Source organism: Camelus dromedarius, chromosome 4 (assembly GCF_036321535.1).
Source record: "Camelus dromedarius isolate mCamDro1 chromosome 4, mCamDro1.pat, whole genome shotgun sequence".
Lineage (NCBI taxonomy): Eukaryota > Metazoa > Chordata > Mammalia > Artiodactyla > Camelidae > Camelus > Camelus dromedarius.
The window spans coordinates 35,148,664-35,173,190 of NC_087439.1; the positions used below are offsets into that span (position 1 = coordinate 35,148,664).

The 24,527-nt window shown below is 39.9% G+C and overlaps 1 protein-coding gene across 1 annotated transcript in view; it reads left to right on the top strand.

The window, feature by feature from the left end:
• Positions 1-1,093: 1,093 nt before the first annotated feature.
• GALNT5 (polypeptide N-acetylgalactosaminyltransferase 5) overlaps positions 1,094-24,527 on the top strand; it is a 33,671-nt gene continuing 10,237 nt past the window's right edge. The window contains exons 1-7 of the mRNA XM_010985613.3: positions 1,094-2,550; positions 16,496-16,662; positions 18,278-18,397; positions 19,804-19,939; positions 20,503-20,622; positions 22,676-22,793; positions 23,778-24,101. Coding sequence (XP_010983915.1) covers positions 1,094-2,550; positions 16,496-16,662; positions 18,278-18,397; positions 19,804-19,939; positions 20,503-20,622; positions 22,676-22,793; positions 23,778-24,101 — 2,442 coding nt within the window. The remainder of the gene's footprint in view (positions 2,551-16,495; positions 16,663-18,277; positions 18,398-19,803; positions 19,940-20,502; positions 20,623-22,675; positions 22,794-23,777; positions 24,102-24,527) is intronic.

Sequence of the window (24,527 nt, forward strand, 5' to 3'; positions counted from 1 at the left end):
TGGGGAGCTTCTTAAACACAGTACAGACCAACTGTCATCTTCACCCCCTCCTCCCATCAATTAATCAAATTATGGGAATTTCTTCGGAATGATTCTACCATAAAACCTGTGGGGGAATCAAGGTTCTACCAGTCCACCAGTGCCACTCAGAGTCTGGTTCCCACCCTGGTACAGCCTGCAAACTGTTGTTATGTCTGTGAGGAGATAAGTACCAAAACTTAGAGTGTTTAGAAATATTTACAGCAATATAACAACATAATTAAGTTTATGTCCACTGAATCAAATAATACGAATAGATGCACTCATTTAAAACAAAAAGTTGTAAGACAAAGAAACATTTTGATATCTGCTTCAAAGAAGACTTCTGAATCCATCTCTGGTACTGAGGTTATACTTGGCCCCTTCTTTAAGCTGTAACCTCTCAAAGCAGAAACATTAAGGTCAGTGATTAATTGCTGGGACAAATCACCCTGGGTACAACAGGGTTAATAAGCAGGAATGGGATAGGTGGGGTTACAAACCAGGAACACATGCCCTCCGAGTTAGATAGCTTTCTTTCCTTTTAATTGCCCTGAAAACATACACTCTCACATAACACGGAAGGTGAGAGCTGAACGAAGTTTTCTGGGTAATGGCTTGAAATGTTTTCCTTATGAGAAGTGGTGTTGAGTTACAGCGTGCAGACTGAGAACTGGGAGGAGAGAGAGCAGCAGCCCTAGCCCGGCCTCCACCTTTTCTTGGGCTTGTAGGAAGGTGGACATGGGCTCAAGGAGATAGGACGAGTGATATGTTGAACTGTCCGGTGGCTGGAATCCGCTGCTCCTAGAGTGACCTAAGAGCAATGTTGAGCAGGGCTTAGCCAGGGGCAGCAGGAGCAGGCACGGATGCTCTGCTGTGAAATGCCACGCAGGCAGACTGACAAGCGGTAGGAGCTGAGCTTTCCCCCTGGACTGCTGTTTCCTGCTGTGTTCAGGGGAGGGGGGCGCTTTCTGGCAACTCTGCTGCTGCTGCTGCTGCTGCTACCTCAGCTCCCTCTCCACTCAAGGTAAGCAGGCTCAGAGGGAGGGCAGGCTGCAAAGGAAGCCTTTGTACCATGAACAAGATCCGAAAGTTTTTCCGAGGAAGTGGGCGAGTCCTAGCATTTATATTTGTAGCTTCTGTCATCTGGCTGCTGTTTGACATGGCAGCTCTCCGTCTCTCATTCAGTGAGATCAACACTCGGGTCCTGAAGGAAGACATCGTCCGGAGGGAGAGGACAGGGTTCAGGGTTCAGCCAGACCAAGTGAAGATCCTTTACAGCAGCATAAAAGAGATGAAGCCCCCACTGAAGGGACATGGGAAGGGCGTGTGGGGAAAAGAGAACTTTTTTAGAAAGACTGAGGAGAGTAAGCTCAAGGTTGAGGATGATTTGGACCAAACCCAGAAGGAAAGAAAAATGCAGAATGCCCATGGAAGGGGCAAGATTGCGCCTTTGTGGCGTCCTGCGTATCTGCAGACCCCCTCAGTGACTTCTACTAAGTGGAAGACAGAGGGGCGAGACATCAGACCTCAGAATTCCTCTCGCCATGTGACACCAAAGCAAACGACAGCTCAGGGGGCTCAGAAAACCCCATTCATAGCAGCAAGGGGAACTGTATTGCCCAAAATACCTACATACACAGGACCTGTTGGTATAAACCAGGAGGCCCTGAAGAGTCATCGTCTCAGCAGTGGCCCATTGAAACAAGCACCTGAGAGGAGCCCGAATGTGACCATCAGTCTTAAAATAGACAGATCAAAGCAGCAATCCCAGGCAGTAGCACATGAAAGGACATCCCCTGCCAGCCCACCAGTGCCAAAACCCAGGGAAGCCATAGCCTTAAATAAAACTGAGACTCAGAGCAAAGAACTAAATGCAAATAAACACAAAGGCAGTAAGAACCTTCCCTTTTCCAAGTTCACTGCCAATTCAAGTCGCTTAAAGAAGCAATCTATTAATGAGACACAGTTCGGAGGCTTGCCAAAGCGTGACGGAGCCAAAGTGGCTGATGGGAAGAAACTCAATTTGTCTGAAAGCCATGTTGTGATTATAACCAAGGAGGAGGAGCTAAAGACAGACACCAAAGAGGTCCCCAATTCTAAAACCAAAACTGTATTTCCTGTCGAATTGGGTGAAAGCCAAGGGAATCACATTACCAGGAATAGAAGTGAGGCATTTTTCTCTTCAGTTGCTCTACAGAGAGCAGTAGTGTCTCAAACCAACCAAGGCTTAGCTGGGGGGCTGAAGCCAACAAGAATTAACTTAACTGCCAAGGCCCAGCCTGCACAACTCAACAAAAGTCATATAAAAGCCCTTTCACCGGAAGACCATGGAATGCACCGTGTGTTAAGAATTGATGTGACACTTTCTCCAAGGGACCCCAAAGCTCCAGGTCAGTTTGGACGTCCGGTAGTTGTTCCCCATGGAAAGGAGAAGGAGGTAGAAAGAAGATGGAAAGAAGGAAATTTCAACGTCTATCTCAGCGATTTGATCCCAGTGGACAGAGCCATTGAAGACACAAGACCTGCTGGGTAAGAGCCATTTCTCTTCTCTTTCCTCAGCCCCGAGTATTTGGGGTCTTATATAGACAAGGTTTATTTCTAGATAATTTTGTGTAATTTTTGGTCACCTAGAGAATTAAAGCAACAATAATCGTTAGACACAGTCCAAACAGTCTACCATCTACAGAGAGAGATATTTCAGTAGCAGCTCACCAACTGCACTCTCTTTCTACACTTATTTCTCTGAGATGTTGGCCCTCACCTCTATTAGCTCATGTTCCATTTCCTTTCCTGTATTGAAAACCTATTAAAATGATTAGATGAACTCAATTTCTAATAAGGTATACATGAATGGTACAGCTTAAAATGTAATTCCATTAAAACAGTGACAATGAAGTGAATTCCCAGTTTCAGAACTTATTATTAGCAAGTTTTTCAGGAACATATTTAAGAAAAGAACACAGAGAAGGAGGCTTCTTGGCCTCTCTGGAATCATATCTTAAACAGCAGAATTCTGCCTAGTCATCAGTAATGATCACCATAATGGCAAATGATGTGACTCTACTCCCTAGAATTTAATATCCTTTATAGGTAAGGATGGTAGATATTTCAGGAGTTCAGTGATACAGGAATAATAATGTTGGAAAAAAGTCAATCAACCAATAAGAAGCAAACACCTGTAGGACATACAAGCATATAATAGTAACTATTTATATTTCTAGAGTTTCATCATTTATGAAGCACCCGCAGACAAGTCACATGAACTTCACAGGAACCCTACAAAGGAAGCAGCTGATATTATGGGTTCAAATTAACAAATAAGGACACTCAGAAAGTATGTCACTTTCCCAAGGCAGCATGGCTCTAAAGCTGCCCAATGAGCCTTTATGGACCAGTTTTTAAAGAGTTAAATTCTGTAACTACATCACAAGAAGGTAGATCAAGTCACAGACATTTGATCTGATTCAAGTACAGTTGATTCCTGGCTCTGGCCCACACATAAGTGAGGGTATCTTGCAGCCATACATTCACTAGCAATTCACTGCTAATACAACTCCATGTACACCTTGGTATTCAATCCATGAGCCAGACAATGTGTGCCAGGAAGTTGGAATTAGGGAATGTCAAGATTCAGACTTAGCACACGTGGTATGTACACAATGACCTTGTTTGGTTTCTGTAAAAAAAAAAAACCTTCTTTGTGATCTGGGTGGTCAGTGTTACTAGGAGGAAGTAGATACAGATGTGCCTGTATTCATATTGGTAAGAGGAGCCCCTTGTGATGTTGGCCACTTTCAGCTCTTAGCCACTGGCAAGTGGTTTTCAGCCACGCACTAACTACCTGTGTAGACCAAGCTCTGTGCCATTCACGTTTCTCAACCTGGTGAAACTCACGGCCTTGAGGAGAACAAAAATATACCTACCTAAAATAAAGATGAAGAGACTGACACCCTGGGAAGTTATACTGTCTGTGATCATAAAGCTAGTAATTGTAGAGAAATTATTAAAATCCATGCTCAAAATTATGTCGTGGTGTTTATTTCCCCTCTCTTCCTAATTACCACCAAAAAGGATCCACAAAATTATGTTGGACCAACTCCAGTATGAAATCCTGTATATCACATATCATGCATATGATGTATATTTATGATATCCTATATCACTATATATATACTCACTACACATGGCATATCCAAAAATCCAGTATATGGCAAATACCATACATGCCACACTGTGTATGGCATATTACTATACATACCCTGTATAGCATATACCATACAGCCATATACTATATATGCCAACTTTGAACACAAAATGCCAGAGAATGAAGTAGTAAAGTAGCTTTATTTTAACATCCCTTCCATGGCCTGGCAGACTGCTACAGGGCTTGGGGGAAGAATCAGATGCTGCACAGAAGCACAGGCTGCAGTTCCAAACCAGAGAAAGAGCAATTGTGTGAGAGTCAAAAGCAAGTAATAATGATGTTATCGTCCACGTGATTTATTGAAGGCTCAATGGCTCTTAGTGTTTGTTACTTTCTGAAATTTGGTCTGCGAAAAGTAAGAGCTCCTGCCCAGGAGCATTACAGTCAGGCTCTGTCTTCTGAAGGAGGCTGTCCAACGGTAGGAGAAAGTGACACGTGTGCTTGAGAGGATGAGTCAGACAGCATGTGGCCAGGTCCCCTCCCTCTTATCACACAACCCACCTTGGCTAAATATAGGTGCTCCTGGCAAGCTGCCTACCTGATACTCTACTCTACCGAAGGAGGGGACAGTTTAGCCACCAGGGAGCCTATGTACAGAACCCCTTTGTGCCACTCTTACTGGAGAGAGAATAAATTATTTTTTTTCTTTTACCTAAACACTCTGACTACAAATATGTGCAAATTATGTGTTTATATGGATAAAGGTTGGGAGAAAATACAAATGAAAAATATTTGACTCACCAGGTTGGCATGATTTAAAGTTTTCTTACTTTGATTTTTTTTTTAAGCCTTGCTAAAAAAAAAAGTACATGAGATGCTTGTAAGAACATACACAATGAATTTTTTAAGATAACAAATTTAAAAAGTCAGCATAGAGAGGAATTGTTATAGAATATAATAAGAATACATGTATGAGAGAGACATGTAAGAAAGAAAGAACTCTAAGAACACAGGAGGACTGGCTTTAAGATAAACTACAGTAGCAACCCACTGAAAACTTTACATTTTAAGAGTTCTAGGGAGTATCTCCCTTACTGCTTTTTTCATTTCCCCCAAATCCATCTTAATGGACTGATTAACACAGTAACTGGCATATCACAACTGGCTGCTGAATAATACATTGAACCAAAGCAAGGTAAAAACCATAGATTCGCTAGTTATGCTTGTTTAAATTCAGTTCCCCTCAGTAAAGATCCTTAGTAGTTACTAGTTTATATCTTCTTAAGGATGATTTAACTGACATGCTAGGATGAAGCTGACATAAAGAAAGAGGGGAGAGAAGCAGGATTCCCAGGACAACTTCACTTGTACTTGTTCTAAAATCACTCTCTTTTCCAAACCTGCTCTTCTCTCCTTTTCTTTTGAGTTCCAAAGAATCATTTCTAAGATGGTGACATGCAATCATGGCCTTTTCCAAAAGCACAGAAACTCCTTTCTGTCATCAGCATTGTTCTCACTGTCTTTTTCAGTGCCACCCAGATTTCTGCCCCTTGCTGTGTGGCTGTAACTTGCTGCACATGACATGCTCTCCAATGTGGGCCCTCAGAAGAAGGAAAGTTAGCCTCACTATCTTTCTCTACACATCATGTTCATTACCGTCCACTGATGTTTTTCTTAACGGGTCCCTTCCCACAGCCTACTACCATCTTCACCTTGCATAGTCCTCACCACTCCCCCTGAACATTTTAACCTGACATTGCTCAAAATCTAACTGTAATTTACCTCCCCCTGCACCATGACTTGACTGTAACCTCTAAATTCCAATGACCCTTAATGCACTCATGGTTACTGAGATGTTCCTTGCTGTGTGCTCTTGACTAACTAGAGCCTTGAGAGTCTGGTTTGCCTTCCCAGTGACATTCTAAGCTTCAGAAGGAAACTCTGTCTTTTACTTTATTTTGTAACCCCTTATCTCTGAGCACAGTGCTGTGCACTCAAAAGATACAAGTTTACATAATATGGTTTTAAAGATAAGTTTCTCAGAAATGATTTTTGAAAATTGATACTATTAAAAAAAATAAATGGTATGTAACTATTCAAATTAGGCTGGCAAGGAGTCTTTTTACGAATTAATAATGACTCCCTAATTTTTCGTTTTGAATGAATGGAATATGCTACTGTCTGGTTTAAGGTAAATACCTCCTATTCTAATACTACAATCTAGTCACTAATTCATGTTTATTTGTTAATTCATATTTTTGTTGCTGCTTGGTTTGTAATTTTAATGTTTGGCTTTCAGTGGATGAAAATTTCCTTATTTTATTTATAAGAATGTTTTATGTCAGTAAGTAAAACACAATTTCATTTTTGCCTAGAATATTTGCTTATAAAGTATGCTTCAATTAAAACACTTTTTGACGGTCATTTTAAATGTCCATATTTAATCCTTTCTTTATAAAAAGCAAATCCTCACAGTTCTTACTCTTAATTATTGTAGTTTGTTTCAACCAGCAATAATCAATACACACAAACAGATTTTGGTAAAACATGGTCCACTCTACTGGAAATGTGGGGCAATTCTACTTAGAGAAATCTGTCCTGTGGCCTGCAGCTAGAGTGAAGATGAAACTCCAAAAATGAGCTTATTTTTAGAGTGTACTTCCTGAATCTGGATTTAGAGAAAAATGAGTCAAGAAGTGTTTGCTGCCAGCAGTTAGTGTTTTGGAGGACAGGAAGAGTTACAGCACACTCCTCTAGTACTGCTGTGTCCGTCATGAGGTCACACGATTGTTTAATTTAATGCTCTGTGTTTCCTACAGTACTCTGGCAAGCCCCTCAATAAAGCAATTAAAATTGGACTGCTTTCTTAGCCCAGAGCTAGGACTGTCAACCAATAATTTGATTCCTTCTTACACAGCTAAAGAGAGTTTTCTTTCCGTACATGTGGAAAGCAAAAGATAGCACGTTGTATTTGCCACAAACCAGACCAAATTACCAGGGGGTGGGGGGGAGCAAAACCTTTCTAGAACCTTAATTTCCACCTCTCTCCTACCCTCACAATCCTAGTGAGGTCAAAAACCACAACTAATGAATTACTGGAGAAAGAGGGGGAGAGGAAAGGAGGAGGAGAAGAAGGAGGAGATAGAAGAGAGAAAATAAACTGACCACATAGCCTTCCAAACTTCAGGCTTCTAAATGTGTATCAGGCTGGCAGAAAAGAGAAACTTTACAGTTAAATGTAGTTCAATCCTTAGTTTAATAGGATTAAAATTTAATTGGTGACAGGAGACTGCTTTTGTGACTAACAGTGATAAGAGAACATTATCTAAAATTGGCTAGAGAAGCTATGAGACTTCCCTGAGAAACCAAACAATGGCAGGGGAAAAAACCCCACAGGGTGGATTTAAATGGGTTATTTCCTGCTTTCGCCCCTGTGAGTGTTACACAATGCCATGTTGCTTTTGAATTGTGTGTGTATGTGTGTACACATTCATGCACATTTGTGTGTTCGTGTGTGTTAGAGCACAGTGTGCTATTTCATGAAAAAAGTTAATATCTGAGAGCCGGAAATATGAAGCAAAATTTGTTTAAAAGGTGCAGGCTAGACCATAACAAAACAAAGGTTAAATGTAGCCAGAAGTTGATTACAGAGTTTTTGATACTTTTACTTATCAAACTCTCCCCATAACTAGGGGAATGATAAGGAGAAAGAGAATCCCAGGACATAAAACACACTTCTGACACTGAACAGTTAAGCAGTGCCTAATTAATGTAAAACTGAGACCTGTTAAGCAAATTAGTGACTTTGTCTCCTAAATACTGCCAAAGACCTACATTTACGTGGTCTAAGTATTTATGGGAAAGAGGAATTGGTAAGTGTAGAAATTTCAAACTGTGTATACTTCATTTTTACACATCTAATTCAGGGCCCAGTTTAACCATCATAAAATTCTTTATTAAATTCTTGCAGTGATATTGCCCTGGGTACTCCTGTCCCAGAAAATAACTTCCTGTTGGAATGTTCTGGGTGAGCCATTCAGAGCACAGCCTCTCAGGAAGGGAACAGTTTTTGCTCAAGGGTCAGAAAATTTGGGAAAAATAGCAATATTTAAAAGCTCTGTTTTGTTGTTTGCTTTCAGAATGAAAGGAGCTTTTTAGAGTCCCCCCCATGTTTAAAAAAAACTATATTATTCTAAACTAAAATATCTTCTAAATTGACTCCACTTCTAAAATGTTGTTACATGGATATGTGTGAGAAGGAGCAATACAGAGACATTCAGTATTTAGAAGCCTTTAAGACTTGCCTTCTCATTTGTTCCTTAAAACCATTCCTCAAGGCAGATACTGTCACCGTCCCAGCATTACCTAGAGAGAAACTGAGACTTACAGAGGAAGCCGAAGTTTCAGATGGTGGCAGGTAATTCAGATGGCGGCAGTTCAGTCCAAGCCACGTCTGTTTGCTCAATGCCTCTCACAAGCTGGGCAGCTGGGGCCTTTCATCCTTCACGTACATCATCGCCTTTGATCCTTACAATAGCTGTGCTGGATTGATAAAGTGCTACAGATGAGGGGAAAAAAGCACAGCCAAAGGCAACTTGCCCAAGGACTTACAGCTCATGAATGGCAGGGTTGGGCTCCAACCCTTAGCCTTCTGATTTGTCCTCATGTGGCAATTAATTCTGGCTCTCTCCAGGACCCCGCCAGCTCTGCCCGCATAGCGACCACCGTCACCTCCACCTCTCTTGGGCTTGCCAAGGTTCTCTGAATAAGGGCACTCTCTCCCTTGCTGAGCCTCACTAAAAAGGTGCTTAGTTATGTTTCAGGCAGTGGGATGTGTGTGTGTATAGATTTTATATGTGTGTGTGTGTGTTTATTCTAACCAGTCCTTACAGCAACACTATGAAAGACATACTATCTCTCATAATGATTTACAGAGGAGAAAAGTGAGGCTCTAAAAAAAAACAAATGATAGATCTGCTGTCCCAGCAAGCCAGTAGCAGATCTCGGATTCAAAAGAAAATCTTCTGACTTCTAATTCTAGTGCTTTTTCCAGTGGCTACAGCTCCTCCTTATAATCCTTATAATCATATGCCTTTAGCAGAGATTCAAACATCTCTCTTCTGTATACACAGAAGGTCAGAAGTATGGGAGAGGAATGAGTTTTGCATGTCAGGTCCCTTGTCAGGGAGAAAATTTCTAGGAAATCATTTTCTATCTAGCACTAAGCAAAAGTGATTCTTTAAAACTGCCCAACAACCACAGCTCAGCAGTGGACAAATATCTCCAGGCTCCTACCGATTCTGCAGACTAGCATCTGAGCATGAGTTCCTGCCTTCAAGGCACGTAGAGCAAACTATTCTTCGGAAGCACAGGGAACTACTTGGGCAAGGGAGAGAAAGGCTGAACCTGAAAGAGGGCAGGAGGGTTTGAGCTGTGACCTGAAAGTGTAGGAAATTCAAAACGTAGGAACAGGGGATAAAAAGAGTAATCCATTGAGAAACTGAGAGAACTCAGACATGGGTTAGGGGAGAGCAGTGAGAGTGAAAATGAGACCATGGCATTAAGCAGAATCCAGATCACTTGCTAAGGTTCTTCTAAGAACCAGTGGGAAAACGTCAAAAGATTTAAAGCCAAAAACAACTTAACTTGTCTTTTCTCAGGGGTCTCATGACCCAGAGGAAGCACCTATGGGTAAATGAAGCTAAAATTGCATAGAGAATCACAGAATACTAGATGCAAAAGATCTCTAATCCCATCCCTTACATTACAGAGACATCCGAGGAGGGAAGTGACTTGCCCAAGGTCACAGACTCTGGGAGAAACAGAACTACCCCCAAGGTGCCCTAACGTTCATGCAGAATTATTTCTGCCACGTCACACCCCCTCCTGCTCCTCTCTCTCCCTTCCCAACCTCACCCTGACAGCTGCCTACTCAAAATAGACTATGGTTGAAGTGGCGAATGTTGATGCTAGTGGTTTATGTTTCTAAGCCTGAGTCCAGTAGCTTTGATGGGGATACGGTTGCCTCAGGATTCAAATTCAGCTGGTGAAGGCCTTTGGAGTCAGGGTGGTTAAGTGTGACTGAAATCTTCTAACTTAGTAGTCAGGTGATTCTCACTAAATGTCAGAGTGGTCCAACTTAGAAAGAACAAAACATAAAAGTAAAACTTTTTTTAATAAATATACCCTCTTATCAGTGAGAGGAAAAGAAGCTGCAGTAACTCGAAGGTCTTTCTGATCCTCTGGAAGATACCGGAGCCTGGAGAGGGAAGGCCCCTGAAGGCTCGCACAGAGGCAGCAGTTGAATTGCAAATAGAAGCTGAGAAAACATTCTCCTCGACCTTCTGTTCAAACCTAAGACTGAGACTTGACCCACATAGTCCATTTTGACTGTTTTAGAGTAAAATGAAAAATTCATAGAAATGAGGGAATATTATCATTCCCTCAATCTTCTGATGTAAAACCTTCTTTATTCAACAGGCTGCATTAAAGTCAGGTTAGTGGCGGGGCCTTCAGCACATACAAGCCAAGGAGGCAAAACACATCACTTGCTGAGTCTCTTGATAAGCGATGAGCCCTTGATAGATTTGGATTAAAGGACTGCCTGCGAAAAGGCCAGTGCGTCCAGACAAAGTGTGAGTGTCTGCATTGTGGATAATCACAGGACTTCAGAAGTTTTTTTTTTTTTTTTTTACCATGGCGCTTACAAAGTATTTTTATTTCCATTATCTCATCAAATCTTCACAGACATTCAGTGATGAAGACATTGTTATCTACATTGTGAAAGTGAGGAAATTGAGGTCTGGAAAGTTATGTGACTTGCCCATGGTCATGCAGCCGATAAGTGTCAGAAAGATCTCAATTCTTAGTCCCTTGTCATCTTTCTCAAGCCCAGCAGTGTATCAGCTATGTGCAGGACAGAGGAACCCAAACATTAGAGTCCCCATTTGTTTTCAGTGCTTGGATTGACTATAGTAATCTAAATCTAGATCTCCCCCCAACAGATGGGGTTAATTTTTAAGTGTCGCATGTGGCCTGTAGACCCTAAATACCTCGTGTCACGAATGGGCATACATAATAAACATATGGCCTCTTAACCTCAAAAAAGATTACAAACCCAGAGCTATCTTGCCTTTAAGTTAGACCTTACTTGAGCTACAATGCTTCCTTCTAATGTAGCAGAAAGATTTCCAATGGTCAAATTGGAGGAAAGGAAATTGCTTCAGTTGGGTCAGTGTAGGATCACTTGAAACACTTTTTACAACCTGTGGGCAGTAGATGATAGTCGGTATGTAAGAATGATATAAGAAATAATAAGGCTGAAAGCTTTTCTGGTCTGATGCACTGAGCCTTTGAACAAAACAAGCATGCTGAGTTTTCTAGACACCTGGAAACATGAATAGGCTGTTTAGTAATGCAGGAAACCAGGCACCTGTAAATGTTACAGGCCTGACATCTCAGCCACTCAAACCAAGACACACTCTGAAACTTTGTATTTGAAGCTTCTCACATCTCCTTCTGTGCCCTGACTTCCCCCTCTTTTAATTCTGCCCCTTTTTGCCAGCACCAATATGATCTGGACAACATAATCTTCCACAGTGTCATCTTCAATGTGATTCCTTAAATGCATCAATAACTGGCAGAGGTACTATTTCCTGGGATAGAAATCCTTACGTGGATCGAGTGGAATCCTTTATGATCTACTCGTACAGATTCCTTATGGTGAAATTATGTCCTCATGACAGGTTGAGAGGAATGGAGGAGCAGATATTCAGTGAATGGAGGTGCCTTCCCCCAGACTCTCAAATCTCTGAGAATTCTTTCAACCTCCAATTTCAGACTGGCTAATATTGTCTCTTAGAACTTTCTTCTAAAAGAGACCCCCAAAATCTACTGATTTATAACACGAGAAGATTCATCTGCTTTAGTCTGCTTAGTTAACTCTCCCCAATGTATTTTCATTTGTAACTAGATGTTTCTAAAGTCAACTAAATTTTAATAATAAAGCAACTCTAGGGCTTCATTCACAGCAAGGCTTGTTGGTTCAGATGGCTCAGGCAGAATTTCTGTAGTTGACCCTTCTTTTTTAGAATTGATTTCTTTTTTTTTTTTTTTCCAGGACCAAATATAATAAAGAGTATGTAAGTGTGAAATGTGCACTTCTCATTCATTTACACTAAGAAATTAGAGATGAGGAAGTTGTAGGAGGTCACTGATGTTTTTTATACTCTTCCTTTCACTCAGGTAATAAACTCCTTTTACTTCTTCTTTCCCAACTTAGAGCCCAAGATGGAACATTTAACCTTAGTACTACATCAGTACCTTCAAAATCCTCTACCACCTTTCTTTCTACCTCATTTTCTCTGATGACCCCTAGACCGGATTAATCCAGTAATCTGCTTTATCTCCTTTCTACCCAGACTGACAGACATTGGTGGAATACACTTGTACTTTGACTAAAATTTAGAGATCTCCAAATTCAGGAAAATGTTCAATGCCCCTCAGAAATCCTTTTATGGGCAGCTGGCCAGTACTCTCTCCCATTGTTTGTCACAAATACTTTCAATTCTTCTCAAGTCCCTACTCTATTACATTAGCAAATAACCTTTCCTCCAATATGAACTACATTTCCTTTCAACTTCTCATCCCAAATGCAAAAGCTTATCTGTATACATGACCACCTTTTTCTTTCTACCTCACAGGAAAATCTCTCTCCTTCCACCATTTAAAATTTTGATTTAAGCTCTACTGTATCTCCATTCATTCATCCACCCATTTAATACATATTTATCAAATACTGATTAGGTGCAACCGTGCTAGAAGCTTGTGACACTCTAATAAGTAAGCAGATTTGCCCTGCCATCAAGAAATTCTGGATGTAGAAGATAAGGAAATAAAATCAATAAATTAATGCTATTGCAGAAATACAGTTGACCATAATAGAGAATTATAGGAGAGTTAGCTGTTAGACTGTAGTCAGAGAGGGCTTCTCTATAGAGGGAATATTTATTTAAGCTAATATATAAATGAACAGAGTCAGCCAGGTATGTAGGCATGGAGAAGGTAGCAATAGTGCTAGAAGTTCAGGAAATAATAAAAGCTGAAAGAAGTTTAACATCTTTCAAAGAAATAAAAGAAGGCCTAGGTGGCTAAGTGCACTGTGTGGGGGTATAGTAGAATGACCTGTAGGCAGTTGGAAAGATAGGCTGGGACCACACCATTCATCTATGTTTTACTTTTTAATTCATTGTACTCTATCCCCACCCATTCCCCCCCTGGGAAACTTTACTCTCATGATTTCTGGTCTTTGATGCTCTGGTCTTTGAGATGCTGAGAATTGGACTCTTACATTAGAGAATTTGTCTGCTTTGTGAAAATAATACCAGAGTTTAAAATTTGTCTAATACAAAATTGTTCTTTAATTGTTGGAACTGTTGGTATTTATGCAACCAAATACTACAGTATTTAATGCTTGGAAACCCCTTCTTTCATATTATTTCCTCCCTTTTTTCTAATTTTTTTTTCTATAACTGAGTTCAATATTATAATTCATAATTTGGTATCACTGATTAACACTCTCATGGTCTTCAATGTGCAAATTCCTAAACTTCAAAGAAGCCTATAGTTTAAAAAATTATTCCCTTACTTTAATAATTCTGTTAATTCAAAGTAAACCTACCTTTGGTTGAAGGGTGGAGAAGGAACTCATATTTTCAAAAAATTAATAGATATGTCATCTCTCTCCTTCCAAAAAGAGCCGATTTCTTACTTCAACTTAATAAGCTTTTGTGGCAGACTGAAAGAAATGCTCCCCCCGCCCCAATATATTCCCTCCTAACCCCTAGAAACTGAATATTACCTTACATGGGAAAAGATATGATTAAGTTAAGGATCTTGAGAGGAGGAGTTTATCCTGAATTATCTAGATGAGCCCTCGATGTAATGACATGTGTCCTTATAAATGAGAGCCAGACAGAATTCTCCCACAGAGACACAGAGAAGAAGGTGCTGTGAAGACAGAGGCAGAAACTGGAGTGATGCAATCACAAGTCAAGGACACCAGCAGAAGCTAGAAGAAGCAAGGAACAGAATCTCCCCGAGAGCATCTGAAGGGAGTACGGTCCTACTGACACTTGATTACAGCTTCTGGCCTCCACAGCTGTGAAATAATATGTTTCTGTTGTTCTAAGTCATGAAGTTAGTGACAATTTTTTATGACAGTCACAGGAAACGAATACAGATTCTGGTATCAAGAAGTGGAGTGTTGCTGTAATAAATACCTAGAAATGTGGAAGTATTATCCAAGTACTATCCAAAGAGATGGATAATGGGGAGAAGTTGGAAGAATTTTGAGAAGCATAACAGGCAAAGCCTAGACTGCCTTGAAGAAACTGTCATAGAAATATGGGTGTTAAAGATGCCATTGAAGAGGGCTTAGAAGGAAGTGAGGAACATAGTAAAGAAAGCTTCTATCAGTTTTGTGGATACATATATTGTCTTGAACAGAATGTTGGTAGGAATATGAGCATTCTAAGTGCTTCTTGTGAGGGTCCAGAAGGAAATGAAGAACTGGAAGACAGGTGATCTATGTGATATAGTGGCAGAAAGTGTGGCTAAATTGTGTCCTACAGTTGTGTGGAAAGTAGAATTTGCAAGCAATGAACTTGGATATTTAGTTGAAGAGAATTCCAAGCAAAGTGTTGAAGGTATGGCCTGATGTCTTCTTTCTGTTCATAGTCAAATGTGAGAGATAAATCAAGAAAACAAATGTTAAGGAAAACTTTTGGTAACTTGTTATAGCAGCCACAGGAAATTAATACAGCCCTTAACTGGGGTCGGGGGTGGATATCTCATGTTATATAGATGTTTCAAAGCATGGATCGTTGGTGTAGAACCAGATTAGTTTAGGCTGCATGCTAATGATTTAATTTAATTATGTACATAATAGTATTTTACCAACTGTAAAGTGCCATGCAAATGTGTTTTTTTCCCTATGGTTTTTACTCTTATCTATTTCTTATTTATGTACTAAACACAGCATAGTTATGTTGTCTGGCAGAAGTGCCTGCCTCCACAAAATGTCACATCTACTTTCAGCTGCTTTTATTCTTGTGGACTGAAGACTTCCTGACTAGTTATTTCTGGAGCCAGACTGGACCAGAGTTTGAGTCCCAATTCTGCCATTTAGTAACAGTATAATCATGGACTAGTCTTCCCATTATTTCAATTATTCTTCTATAAAAAGGGGAAGAGATGCTGGTAGTTCGAGATTTAAAATGAAATAATGCAGAGGACTGATAATATTTATTTATGATCATCATAATTTAATTATTACACTACCAACAGTAGCTGTATTAGAAAGATGGCAAATACTCTTTATGAGGTTCCACTGGGTACCATCCTGTGAAGAGTTACACAGGCCAGAGATGGAGGAATGCCAGCAGTGAGACCGGATGCACTTCAGGGCATGGAAAAAAAAACCAAGACCAATTACAACTCACCTGAATACCAGCTCTTGCTGTATCCTTGTTCTCATTTCCATGGCAGCAAAATGGTTTCCACTGTGACTACTCTGTAGCACAGAGGGTCTCAGCAAGGAACCCTTAAATAGAGAAGCTTGAGGATTTAATTTTCATATAATCCATATAATATATAATCCATAAATACATTCACATACGGTGGGAAAGAACATTTTCTTTGGCACTTGGCAGAAGGTCAATTGGGAAAGCAGTCATAAACTACTTGGTAACATTAAATGATTTAATGTTATAATTAAGTAACATTAAATAAGAGAATAACCTAATCTGAAGAGCAACAGCTACCAATTGGTGAATTCCTGTGCCCAAAAACTGTGCTGGACATTTTATGTGCATTATCACTAGGCTGTAAACCTCTGCTCAATAAGAACCATTACTTCATTTTACAGATGAGGAAACTGAGGCATAGAGAGACAAAGTAAGATATTAAGAGACAAAGAGCTGAGACATATTCACGGTGGGCTTCAAAATGTCTAAACCACCTGCAAAGCCCATGACCTTTCCACTGTGGCGTGATGCCTCCATAGGAAGTTTGCATATCTTGCATCACTAGTTCTCTAGCAACAGCTGTTATTGGGTATTCTTCCTCTGTTCTTTAATTTTGTTTATACCTCTCACCACAAAAATCACATGAGAAAACCATCATAGTTGGATATAGATAGATAATTGATGGATAGATAGATAGAGTATGTGAATATATGTGCATATACACACAATCACACTCTGTGACTTTTAAAACCATCTTGTGGATCTTGTTGGCAAATCCCTTGTGCTCTGCTTATGTTCTGGCCAGGTGTGCAGAGCAGCTAGTTCACAATAACCTCCCAACTACCAGCGTCATCATGTGCTTTGTGGATGAAGTGTGGTCCACTCTCCTGAGGTCGGTTCATAGTGTCCTCAACCGCTCTCCCCCGCACCTCATCAAGGAAGTTCTACTGGTGGATGACTTCAGCACCAAAGGTAAGAAAACCAGTCCTAGAAGATCAAAATTTGATATGAGGCAATAGCAGTTTGGATGGATGGCAAAGTTACAGAGTAATTTGATAAAGCATAAACATTTTACAAATGCCAAATCATTTTTTCATGTTGTACCTTAGAGGCTAAGGCCAAACATTTATGGGTCACAGAAAGTCAGCTTTACCATCAAGGGCCTTTTCAGTTAGCCACCTCACACTTCCCTTCAGCTATGACTTCTCTGCCATGTAGGAGTGATTTTCTAACAACAGCTCCTTGGAGATGGGTGCTTTGAAGTTCCAAAGACCAGAAGATATTCCCTATGATTGCACAAATATCCTTTTATGGAATCTAACAAGCAAAGACCTCACAATTACTGGGATTGGTTTCCTATTGGTAATAAACAGAGTTAGACTCTATAGAAACCAATGAAATGGAAGGCCTATGGCTTCTTGCTTAAGAGCAAAGCATATTATTTGCTCAGTAAGTGTTGAGAAGATAAATTGCCAATGGGACCAGAGAGATGAGGTTCTAACAGATTTCAAAGGCAGAATCCACCACTGTTTTTACTTGTGCTTTTGTTTATTACAGTAAAAATCTCTCTTTGGATTGTCAAATAATTTGTATACATAAGAGGTCCCATGACTCTCAGAAGTCCTGTGACCACCACATTACAAATTCCCAAATTGCAACCCACTTAAGAAAATGTTTAAAAAAAAATAGCAGAGACCACAACTTTAATAGAGCAGCTTAGCCTCGATCACGGCCACAAGGACCGGAGCCAGTCTCCGTGGCCTCAGAGTGCCTACCAGAATCACACTGAGCTCCAGGAGCAGAGAGGCACCTAAGGAAAACTGGTTGAAAACTTTAAGAAGTGGCCTTCAAAGCATAAACAGAAACAGTATCTGGTTAGCAAGCAGATAATAGTCCCTTTAGGAATGACGTATTCAGATTTTGTGGAACCTGAAGCTTCTATGGGGGCCTCTTTAAGAAAAAGAACACAGGATTAGTAGGGAAGTGAGCAGCAGAAGTATTCCTAAAAGCCATGTCTACCTGGGATATCTGTCAATGGCTTAATTACACATACAAATGACTGAAAGCTATGTAAATACACCCCACAAAACCCCTCAAAAAGAGCAAGAGAGGGGAGGTGTGATGGAGGAGGATGTCATAGCAGGAAGTGACAGTGGTCTTTGCCAATTGCTGTTGCAATATCTTTTTTTTTTTGCAAATTTTTCACTTTTCATACAATGCTTAGCCTCTTTCCTGGGTATTAGAAGGGGCCTTTGCAAGGGGGGAAGGTTGTGCAGAAATCTTAACTTCATTTATTTAAAGCTAAGTTTATACCTGTCCTGACAAATAAACAGTGAGCCCTCCTCTGGGTAATTTGGCTACACTGAAAAGATGGATTCGGGTTTGTGGAAAACAGACTATTGAACTCAGACAAAAATCCAGCCAAGAAAATGATATCATAGCTCAAAGAATAAAATTTAGTGACTATTGTAAATGTCATAGTTTTAGTTTCTGGAATTTGATGTTGAAGAGATACTTCTGTTATTATTTATTAATTAAAGATCTCATTAATTAAGTTGTTTCCTTGTCTATCCTTACCCTGATATAGACTACTTAAAAGGTAATTTGGATAAATACATGTCTCAGTTTCCAAAAGTTCGGATTCTTCGCCTCAAAGAGAGACATGGCTTAATAAGAGCCAGGTTGGCAGGAGCACGGAATGCCACAGGTAAGAAGCTGCTAATCTTTTGTTTTGGTTACATTTTTATTTTAGTTTAATTTTTTCCCCAAATATACGGCAAATTTGAAATAATAGTACAGTGAACACTTACAGAGCCATCATTTCATTCCACCAATCTTTAGCTTTTTGCAGTATGTGCTTCATCACACACATGCACAGACACAAGTTTACATATGTACACATTTTAATCTGAGCTTTTGAAAAGGAATTGACAGACATCATGACACCATATCTCTATCTTGAATGAAGACATTCTCTTATATCAGCACAACTTTTATCATCTAAATATTATCTATTAAATGGGCCAGGTTGCAGCTCTGTGTAAAAAGCATGTCCAGCGGAGGGGGTGGGAAGGCTTGAGTCCTTGACTGTAACTCTCGTCAGACTGCAGTGCACTGGCTGTGAACCAAGTCTGCTGTGGGGAGGGCAGCCTTCCCCCATGAGGCCTGCCAGGTAAAGCTTTTGTAATTGCCTATAGTTGGGCCTGAAAGACTGCACATAGGATTTTGGCCAGGGCCGATTCCTCTGGTTATTGTTAATCAACACACACACACACACACACACACACACACACACACACACACACTCTCCACTCGTATAAAATCATTTGGAACAATGCAGATGTTACTGAGATTTTCATTCCAAAGGGAGTAAATAGAAAAAGAAAACAGAATTCATAATAAGTATTTCTGGCCTCCAAGTTTCTGTTCTCTTTTTTTCTCCTGTAACTCTTTTTTTAAAATATGGTAGGATGAGCATATAAAATGAACCATTTTTCAAGTATACAGTTCAGAACTGTGAAGTATATTCATCCTACTGAGCAACCAATCTTCAGCACTCTTTTCATTGTGTACACTAAAACTCTGTACCCATTAAACAATTCCTCATTCCCCAACTCCGTAAACCTTTTAACACTACCTCCTAGTCTTGCTAGTTCCCGCACTTTAATTTCTTTTCACCCCTATTATGTGGAGCAATTTTTCATCATCATTCCTAAGGCCAAACTTGGAATCTCAGACTCTTCCTTGTCTTCTGCAAAACAAAGTCCCAGTCCTCCACCCCCAGAGTTAATGTGACCCACCTTCCTTAGAAGGAACATAAGCAACTACCTTTAATACTCAATATTCCCTTCAGAGACTTGGCTCCCCATTTCAGTGGCTTATCCATTTTTTCTAAACATAAATGATTTTTGCCCCATGGGATTGCTAGAAACAAAACTTCTTTCATTTCATTGTGGCATGAAATTAGAGAGACAAGGAAGGAGTTCAGCAAGAATAAAATACCACTGCCTTTACTACCGCATTTCTGGAGCAATCCTAGGGACCTTTCAGTATGAAATACACAGATTCAGTATATTGCATTTTCAAATAATTGTTTTTTCTCTGGCTCTCTAGGTGATGTGTTGACATTCTTAGATTCTCATGTGGAATGTAATGTTGGTTGGTTGGAACCTCTTCTGGAAAGAGTTTATTTAAGTAGAAAGAAAGTAGCCTGTCCAGTAATTGAAGTCATCAATGATAAGGATATGAGGTAATACCGTCATATTCCACAAGACACTTCTAAGTGAGTCTTTAACCAACAGCAGCAAAAGTACTGGTCATACTCCTAATATGTACATTTTTGCAAATCTAAGTAATACAGTTTTCTGTTTAAACAAATGGAAATACATAATATATATTCTGGGATCGAGGCAAGTCAATGCAGTAATTCATCTGGTTATCACAAATTCTCAACTCTTAATGCCAATAATACTAATATTCATTGTCCTGGTCTCTCCTTTTTCTATTCAGCTGAACCCCAAAGTATTTATTTTCCTTAAGATTAGTTCTTCTTTTTGCGGGATATATATTTTTTCCCTCAAAAATGGCCACAATGTTATTAAAAGAAAAGTATAAAATAAAAGCAAGCAATCCAATCAATTAATCACTGATGCAAATTATACTCATAAATTTTCTTGAAAGGTTACTAAAAAGTCTGTGGTGATCTAAAATCATCTGTGTAAGCACTTGTTTCATTCACTTATATGAGACAGGATGTCGGGTTGATCATGTGTATGATCTCAGGTAGCAATTTTGTTTTTTTTCCTGGATTAGTTACATGACAGTGGACAACTTTCAAAGAGGCATCTTTGTGTGGCCCATGAACTTTGGTTGGAGAACCATTCCTCCGGACGTTGTTGCAAAAAACAAAATTAAAGAAACTGATATAATAAGGTAAGTGTATGAAACGTAAGATTAGGAAGGGGTCATGTATCTTTTTATAAAGGCATAGGAAGCACTTCCACAAAACCAGTATATCTTGTCAATCTATCAAACATCAAGAATTACAGGTCTAGCCAATAGATGCACAAAAGCAAACAACGCTTTCCTGAGAAATTAGTTTCCCACAACCAAAACTCGCCTTTTAAATAGGCAATTGCACCCTATTCAGCCCTAAACCAGAGAAATTCACTATTCCTGTTCTTGAGGATTTGCAAACTGAGAAACATAAGCTACTTAAATGTGCTGCATAAATGCTGTATAAACACACATACTATTAAAGTCAACATGAGTAAAAATTAAGAGTAAATAACAGTAATAGAAGTATCATTCTAATAATAGCTACCATTAGGATTTTCTTTTCTAGTCTAATCCCACCCTTTCTATGGGAGGATGCCAATTTCTGTGAATGGATTTAGAAATAGACACAGAAGCTGGATGTGAATTTAAATTGAGACTTTATTACTAGAGAAACTGGATTGAAGAACACATCTTAGACCTGAAGCCAAAATGGGGGCTTCCTAACACTTCCCTCAACATCTAGACCTGCAGGATGAATACTCAGCCAGCCTTGGGCAGAGCAGTGGGAGCCCTAAAGTTTTCCCCACTGGACAGAGAGCTTGAGCAGATGTAAACCAGCAAGTCCAAAGAGAAAGCCTGAGCCCAGACTGCGCATTGCAGCATCCTTTCTCTGAACTTCCCCCTCAATAAACACGCTTCATACCCTGCCAGATGAGATGCTTTCAGAGGTGATATTCCTAGTGAGTGAAGTAAGAGTGCAGTCCTTTATTAAGCATTGTGCATTTCACCCTCTCTATAACCCTAGGAGAGAGACTGTAATATTCCCATTATAGAGATGAGGAAATTGAGACTTCAGAGAGTTAAGCAATTTTCCCAGGGATGTACAGCTTGTGAAATGAGATATTGGGATTCAAACCCAGATCTGCCTGAATTTAACACTTTTTCTCTGATCCCACACCTGAAGAATCTCTTTGCCTTGTTCAGAGCCCCATTATATTCAGCATAACGTTAGGAAGATAATGCACTTGATAGTCTGGAAAGGACATTTGGGATACAGATAGAATATGCAGGAAAATCATGGGAGAAGGGAAGTAGGTGCAGGGCAGGAATTACTTTACTCTTGAGATTGCTGCACAGCCTAAACGCAAGGTAGGCTCTCCACCCAGACCGCCTTCAGCTGACTCAGTAGTGGCCACCATGGGAAGTGATTGCTGCCGCTTCTAACTGCTGACTCAAATGTACTTTCTGTTCCCCATGATCAGTAACAGCAGTGAAGGCTCTGGAGTCAGACTCTCTGGGACTGAATCTCAACTCTACTACTTACTAGTGGTAATAACTTAACCTCTTTGTCTCTGTTTCCTCATTTGTACATTAAGACTAAAAGACATTGGATTGTTTTGAGAATTAAATCAGATAATGCTATATAAAAAGTGCTTTAAAAAGTGTTTGCCATGTAACAAGCTGTCAGGAAAGTCTGCGTACAGTTGAGGCAGTATAGTGGAGGGGAAATCATAAGAGTCAAGCCAGACTGACTAAATATGAACCCCAGATGCATATCCCACCAGTCTGTGAACTTGGGAGAGTTTCTTACCTTTTCTTTGTTATTTCTTAGCAGTATACACTCAAGGGATTTTTGTGAGGCCTGAGTTAATACATATATAATACAAAAGTGCCTGCCTGGTCTTCCCTAAAGAGCACTAAATAACTGTTTTGAAAATAACATCTTTGGAGAGTTTTGTGTCAGAGAGTAAATGATGAATAAGAATCCTAGTTCCAGGCCCCATCTTTGCTGACCCTAATCAAGTTCTGCCACCTGAACCAGGGATTCATCACTGAAGTGCCACTTATGACTTCATTCCAAGACCTCCCCCTCCTTGGTAGCTATTCTGAAATGTCTCCTAGCTGCACCCCAACTATACAGGGGACCCATTCTAACAGCTGAGCTCCTATGACATTCCAGATTAAAAAAAATTTTTTCTTTTTGTAGATGTCCTGTCATGGCAGGTGGATTATTTTCTATTGATAAAAATTACTTTTTTGAACTTGGAACATATGACCCTGGGCTCGATGTTTGGGGTGGAGAAAATATGGAGCTCTCCTTCAAGGTATTACCAAATGTTTCTCAAATTCTCTTTACAATTAAGAGTTTATCATTTTTAAAGGGTTTCATTTTACTATTATAGTCAGATATGTGACTGCCTCTAGGAGGAAATTTCACAGAAATATTAGGGCCTCTGGATTAATGTCTTCACATCCCAGATTGAATTTGAAAGAATCAATAGCTCCTGTGAAATTTATTAGAGTTCCCTAATATTTTACAGCACGGTTTCTGCATCTGAATGTGGGGGAAATAATCGTCTGCCATTCGGTGTAAATGCTGTGGGATTCATACTTGATACTAAATAACTCTCCTGAAATGTTTTCTAATATATTGGAAGTAATGAAATTATTTAGTAATGGGCCATCTTGGAGAGTACAAGTGACAGTGTGGTTAGAGCAGGCCACCAATGGGCCACAGCAACTTTGCACATCTCAGACAACTCTGAGTATTTATATAATCACTGACTAATACCTAAGAAAGCTGTGGCAGCAGCCACAGTGGAGAGCATCCAAAGCACCTGCTTTCCTATGGAGTGGGGTGCATATAGTAACAGGGGTATTACTTTGAGCTCTTGATCAAGAAGAATGGTCATCAAGTTGTATCCCACAAGTCACACTGATCACCCCCTGATGGAAGGGGAAGTTGAAAAAAATGGAAATATATACTCCTGCCCTTGATTCAACTAAAGCAGGAATTCATGCTACATATTTTATACATTGGGATTCTGTGAGGATTTCTTTAGGGGGAAAAAAAAAGATTTACACTTCAGGATGGAAAGGAAAAAATATTTTAATAATCCTAAAATGATCCACAGCATTGTAGATAAACCTGTTAAGTATAATTTTCTGTTGAAAAACATTTTAGAAGTGAAGAATACTACTTTCAACAGGACAGAAAAATTTGCCAGGTGGTTTTTTTGTCATTGTTCATTACCCATGATTTCTTGACAATCATTTGATAATTGATCCTTATCATCAAACTGTTTCAGGTGTGGATGTGTGGGGGTGAGATTGAGATCATTCCCTGTTCCCGAGTGGGCCACATATTCCGAAATGACAATCCATATTCCTTCCCCAAAGACCGGATGAAGACAGTGGAGCGGAACCTGGTGCGGGTGGCCGAGGTCTGGCTGGATGAGTACAAGGACCTGTTCTACGGTCATGGGGATCACCTCATAGACCAAGGGCTAGATGTCGGCAACCTCACCCAACAACAGGAACTTCGGAAGAAACTAAAATGCAAAAGTTTCAAATGGTACTTGGAGAATGTTTTTCCTGACTTGAAGGCTCCCATTGTGAGGGCAAATGGTGTGGTAAGTTCGAGCAGCAATTTAAAATCTGATGCCACAAAAATAAAATTTAAAACCTCTTCTGAAAATCTGTGGGGAAGAGTGAATTATTACATTACAAATAAACACCAGATATGAGTGCAGAGGAGAGGAAGTGTGGTTGGGGATTACGCACATTAGGTAAACTTGAGGAAGGCTTCCAAGCTGCCGTGTTCATTGATTAATTCAGCAAACACCTCCTGAGTATCAATAAACCAGGCAGTATTTTAGAACTAGATCAGACGGTGATGAATAAAGCAGACTTGATCCCTTCTCTGTGGAGCTTAAAGTTGAGCAGGTAAGAAAGATAACAAACAAATAAGCAAGAAAAGTGTAAATAAAAATTATAGCTTTCATTTAGAGAACTGGCCACAAGTGATGAATCCTTCTAAGTTAGAGTAGTCAACTCCA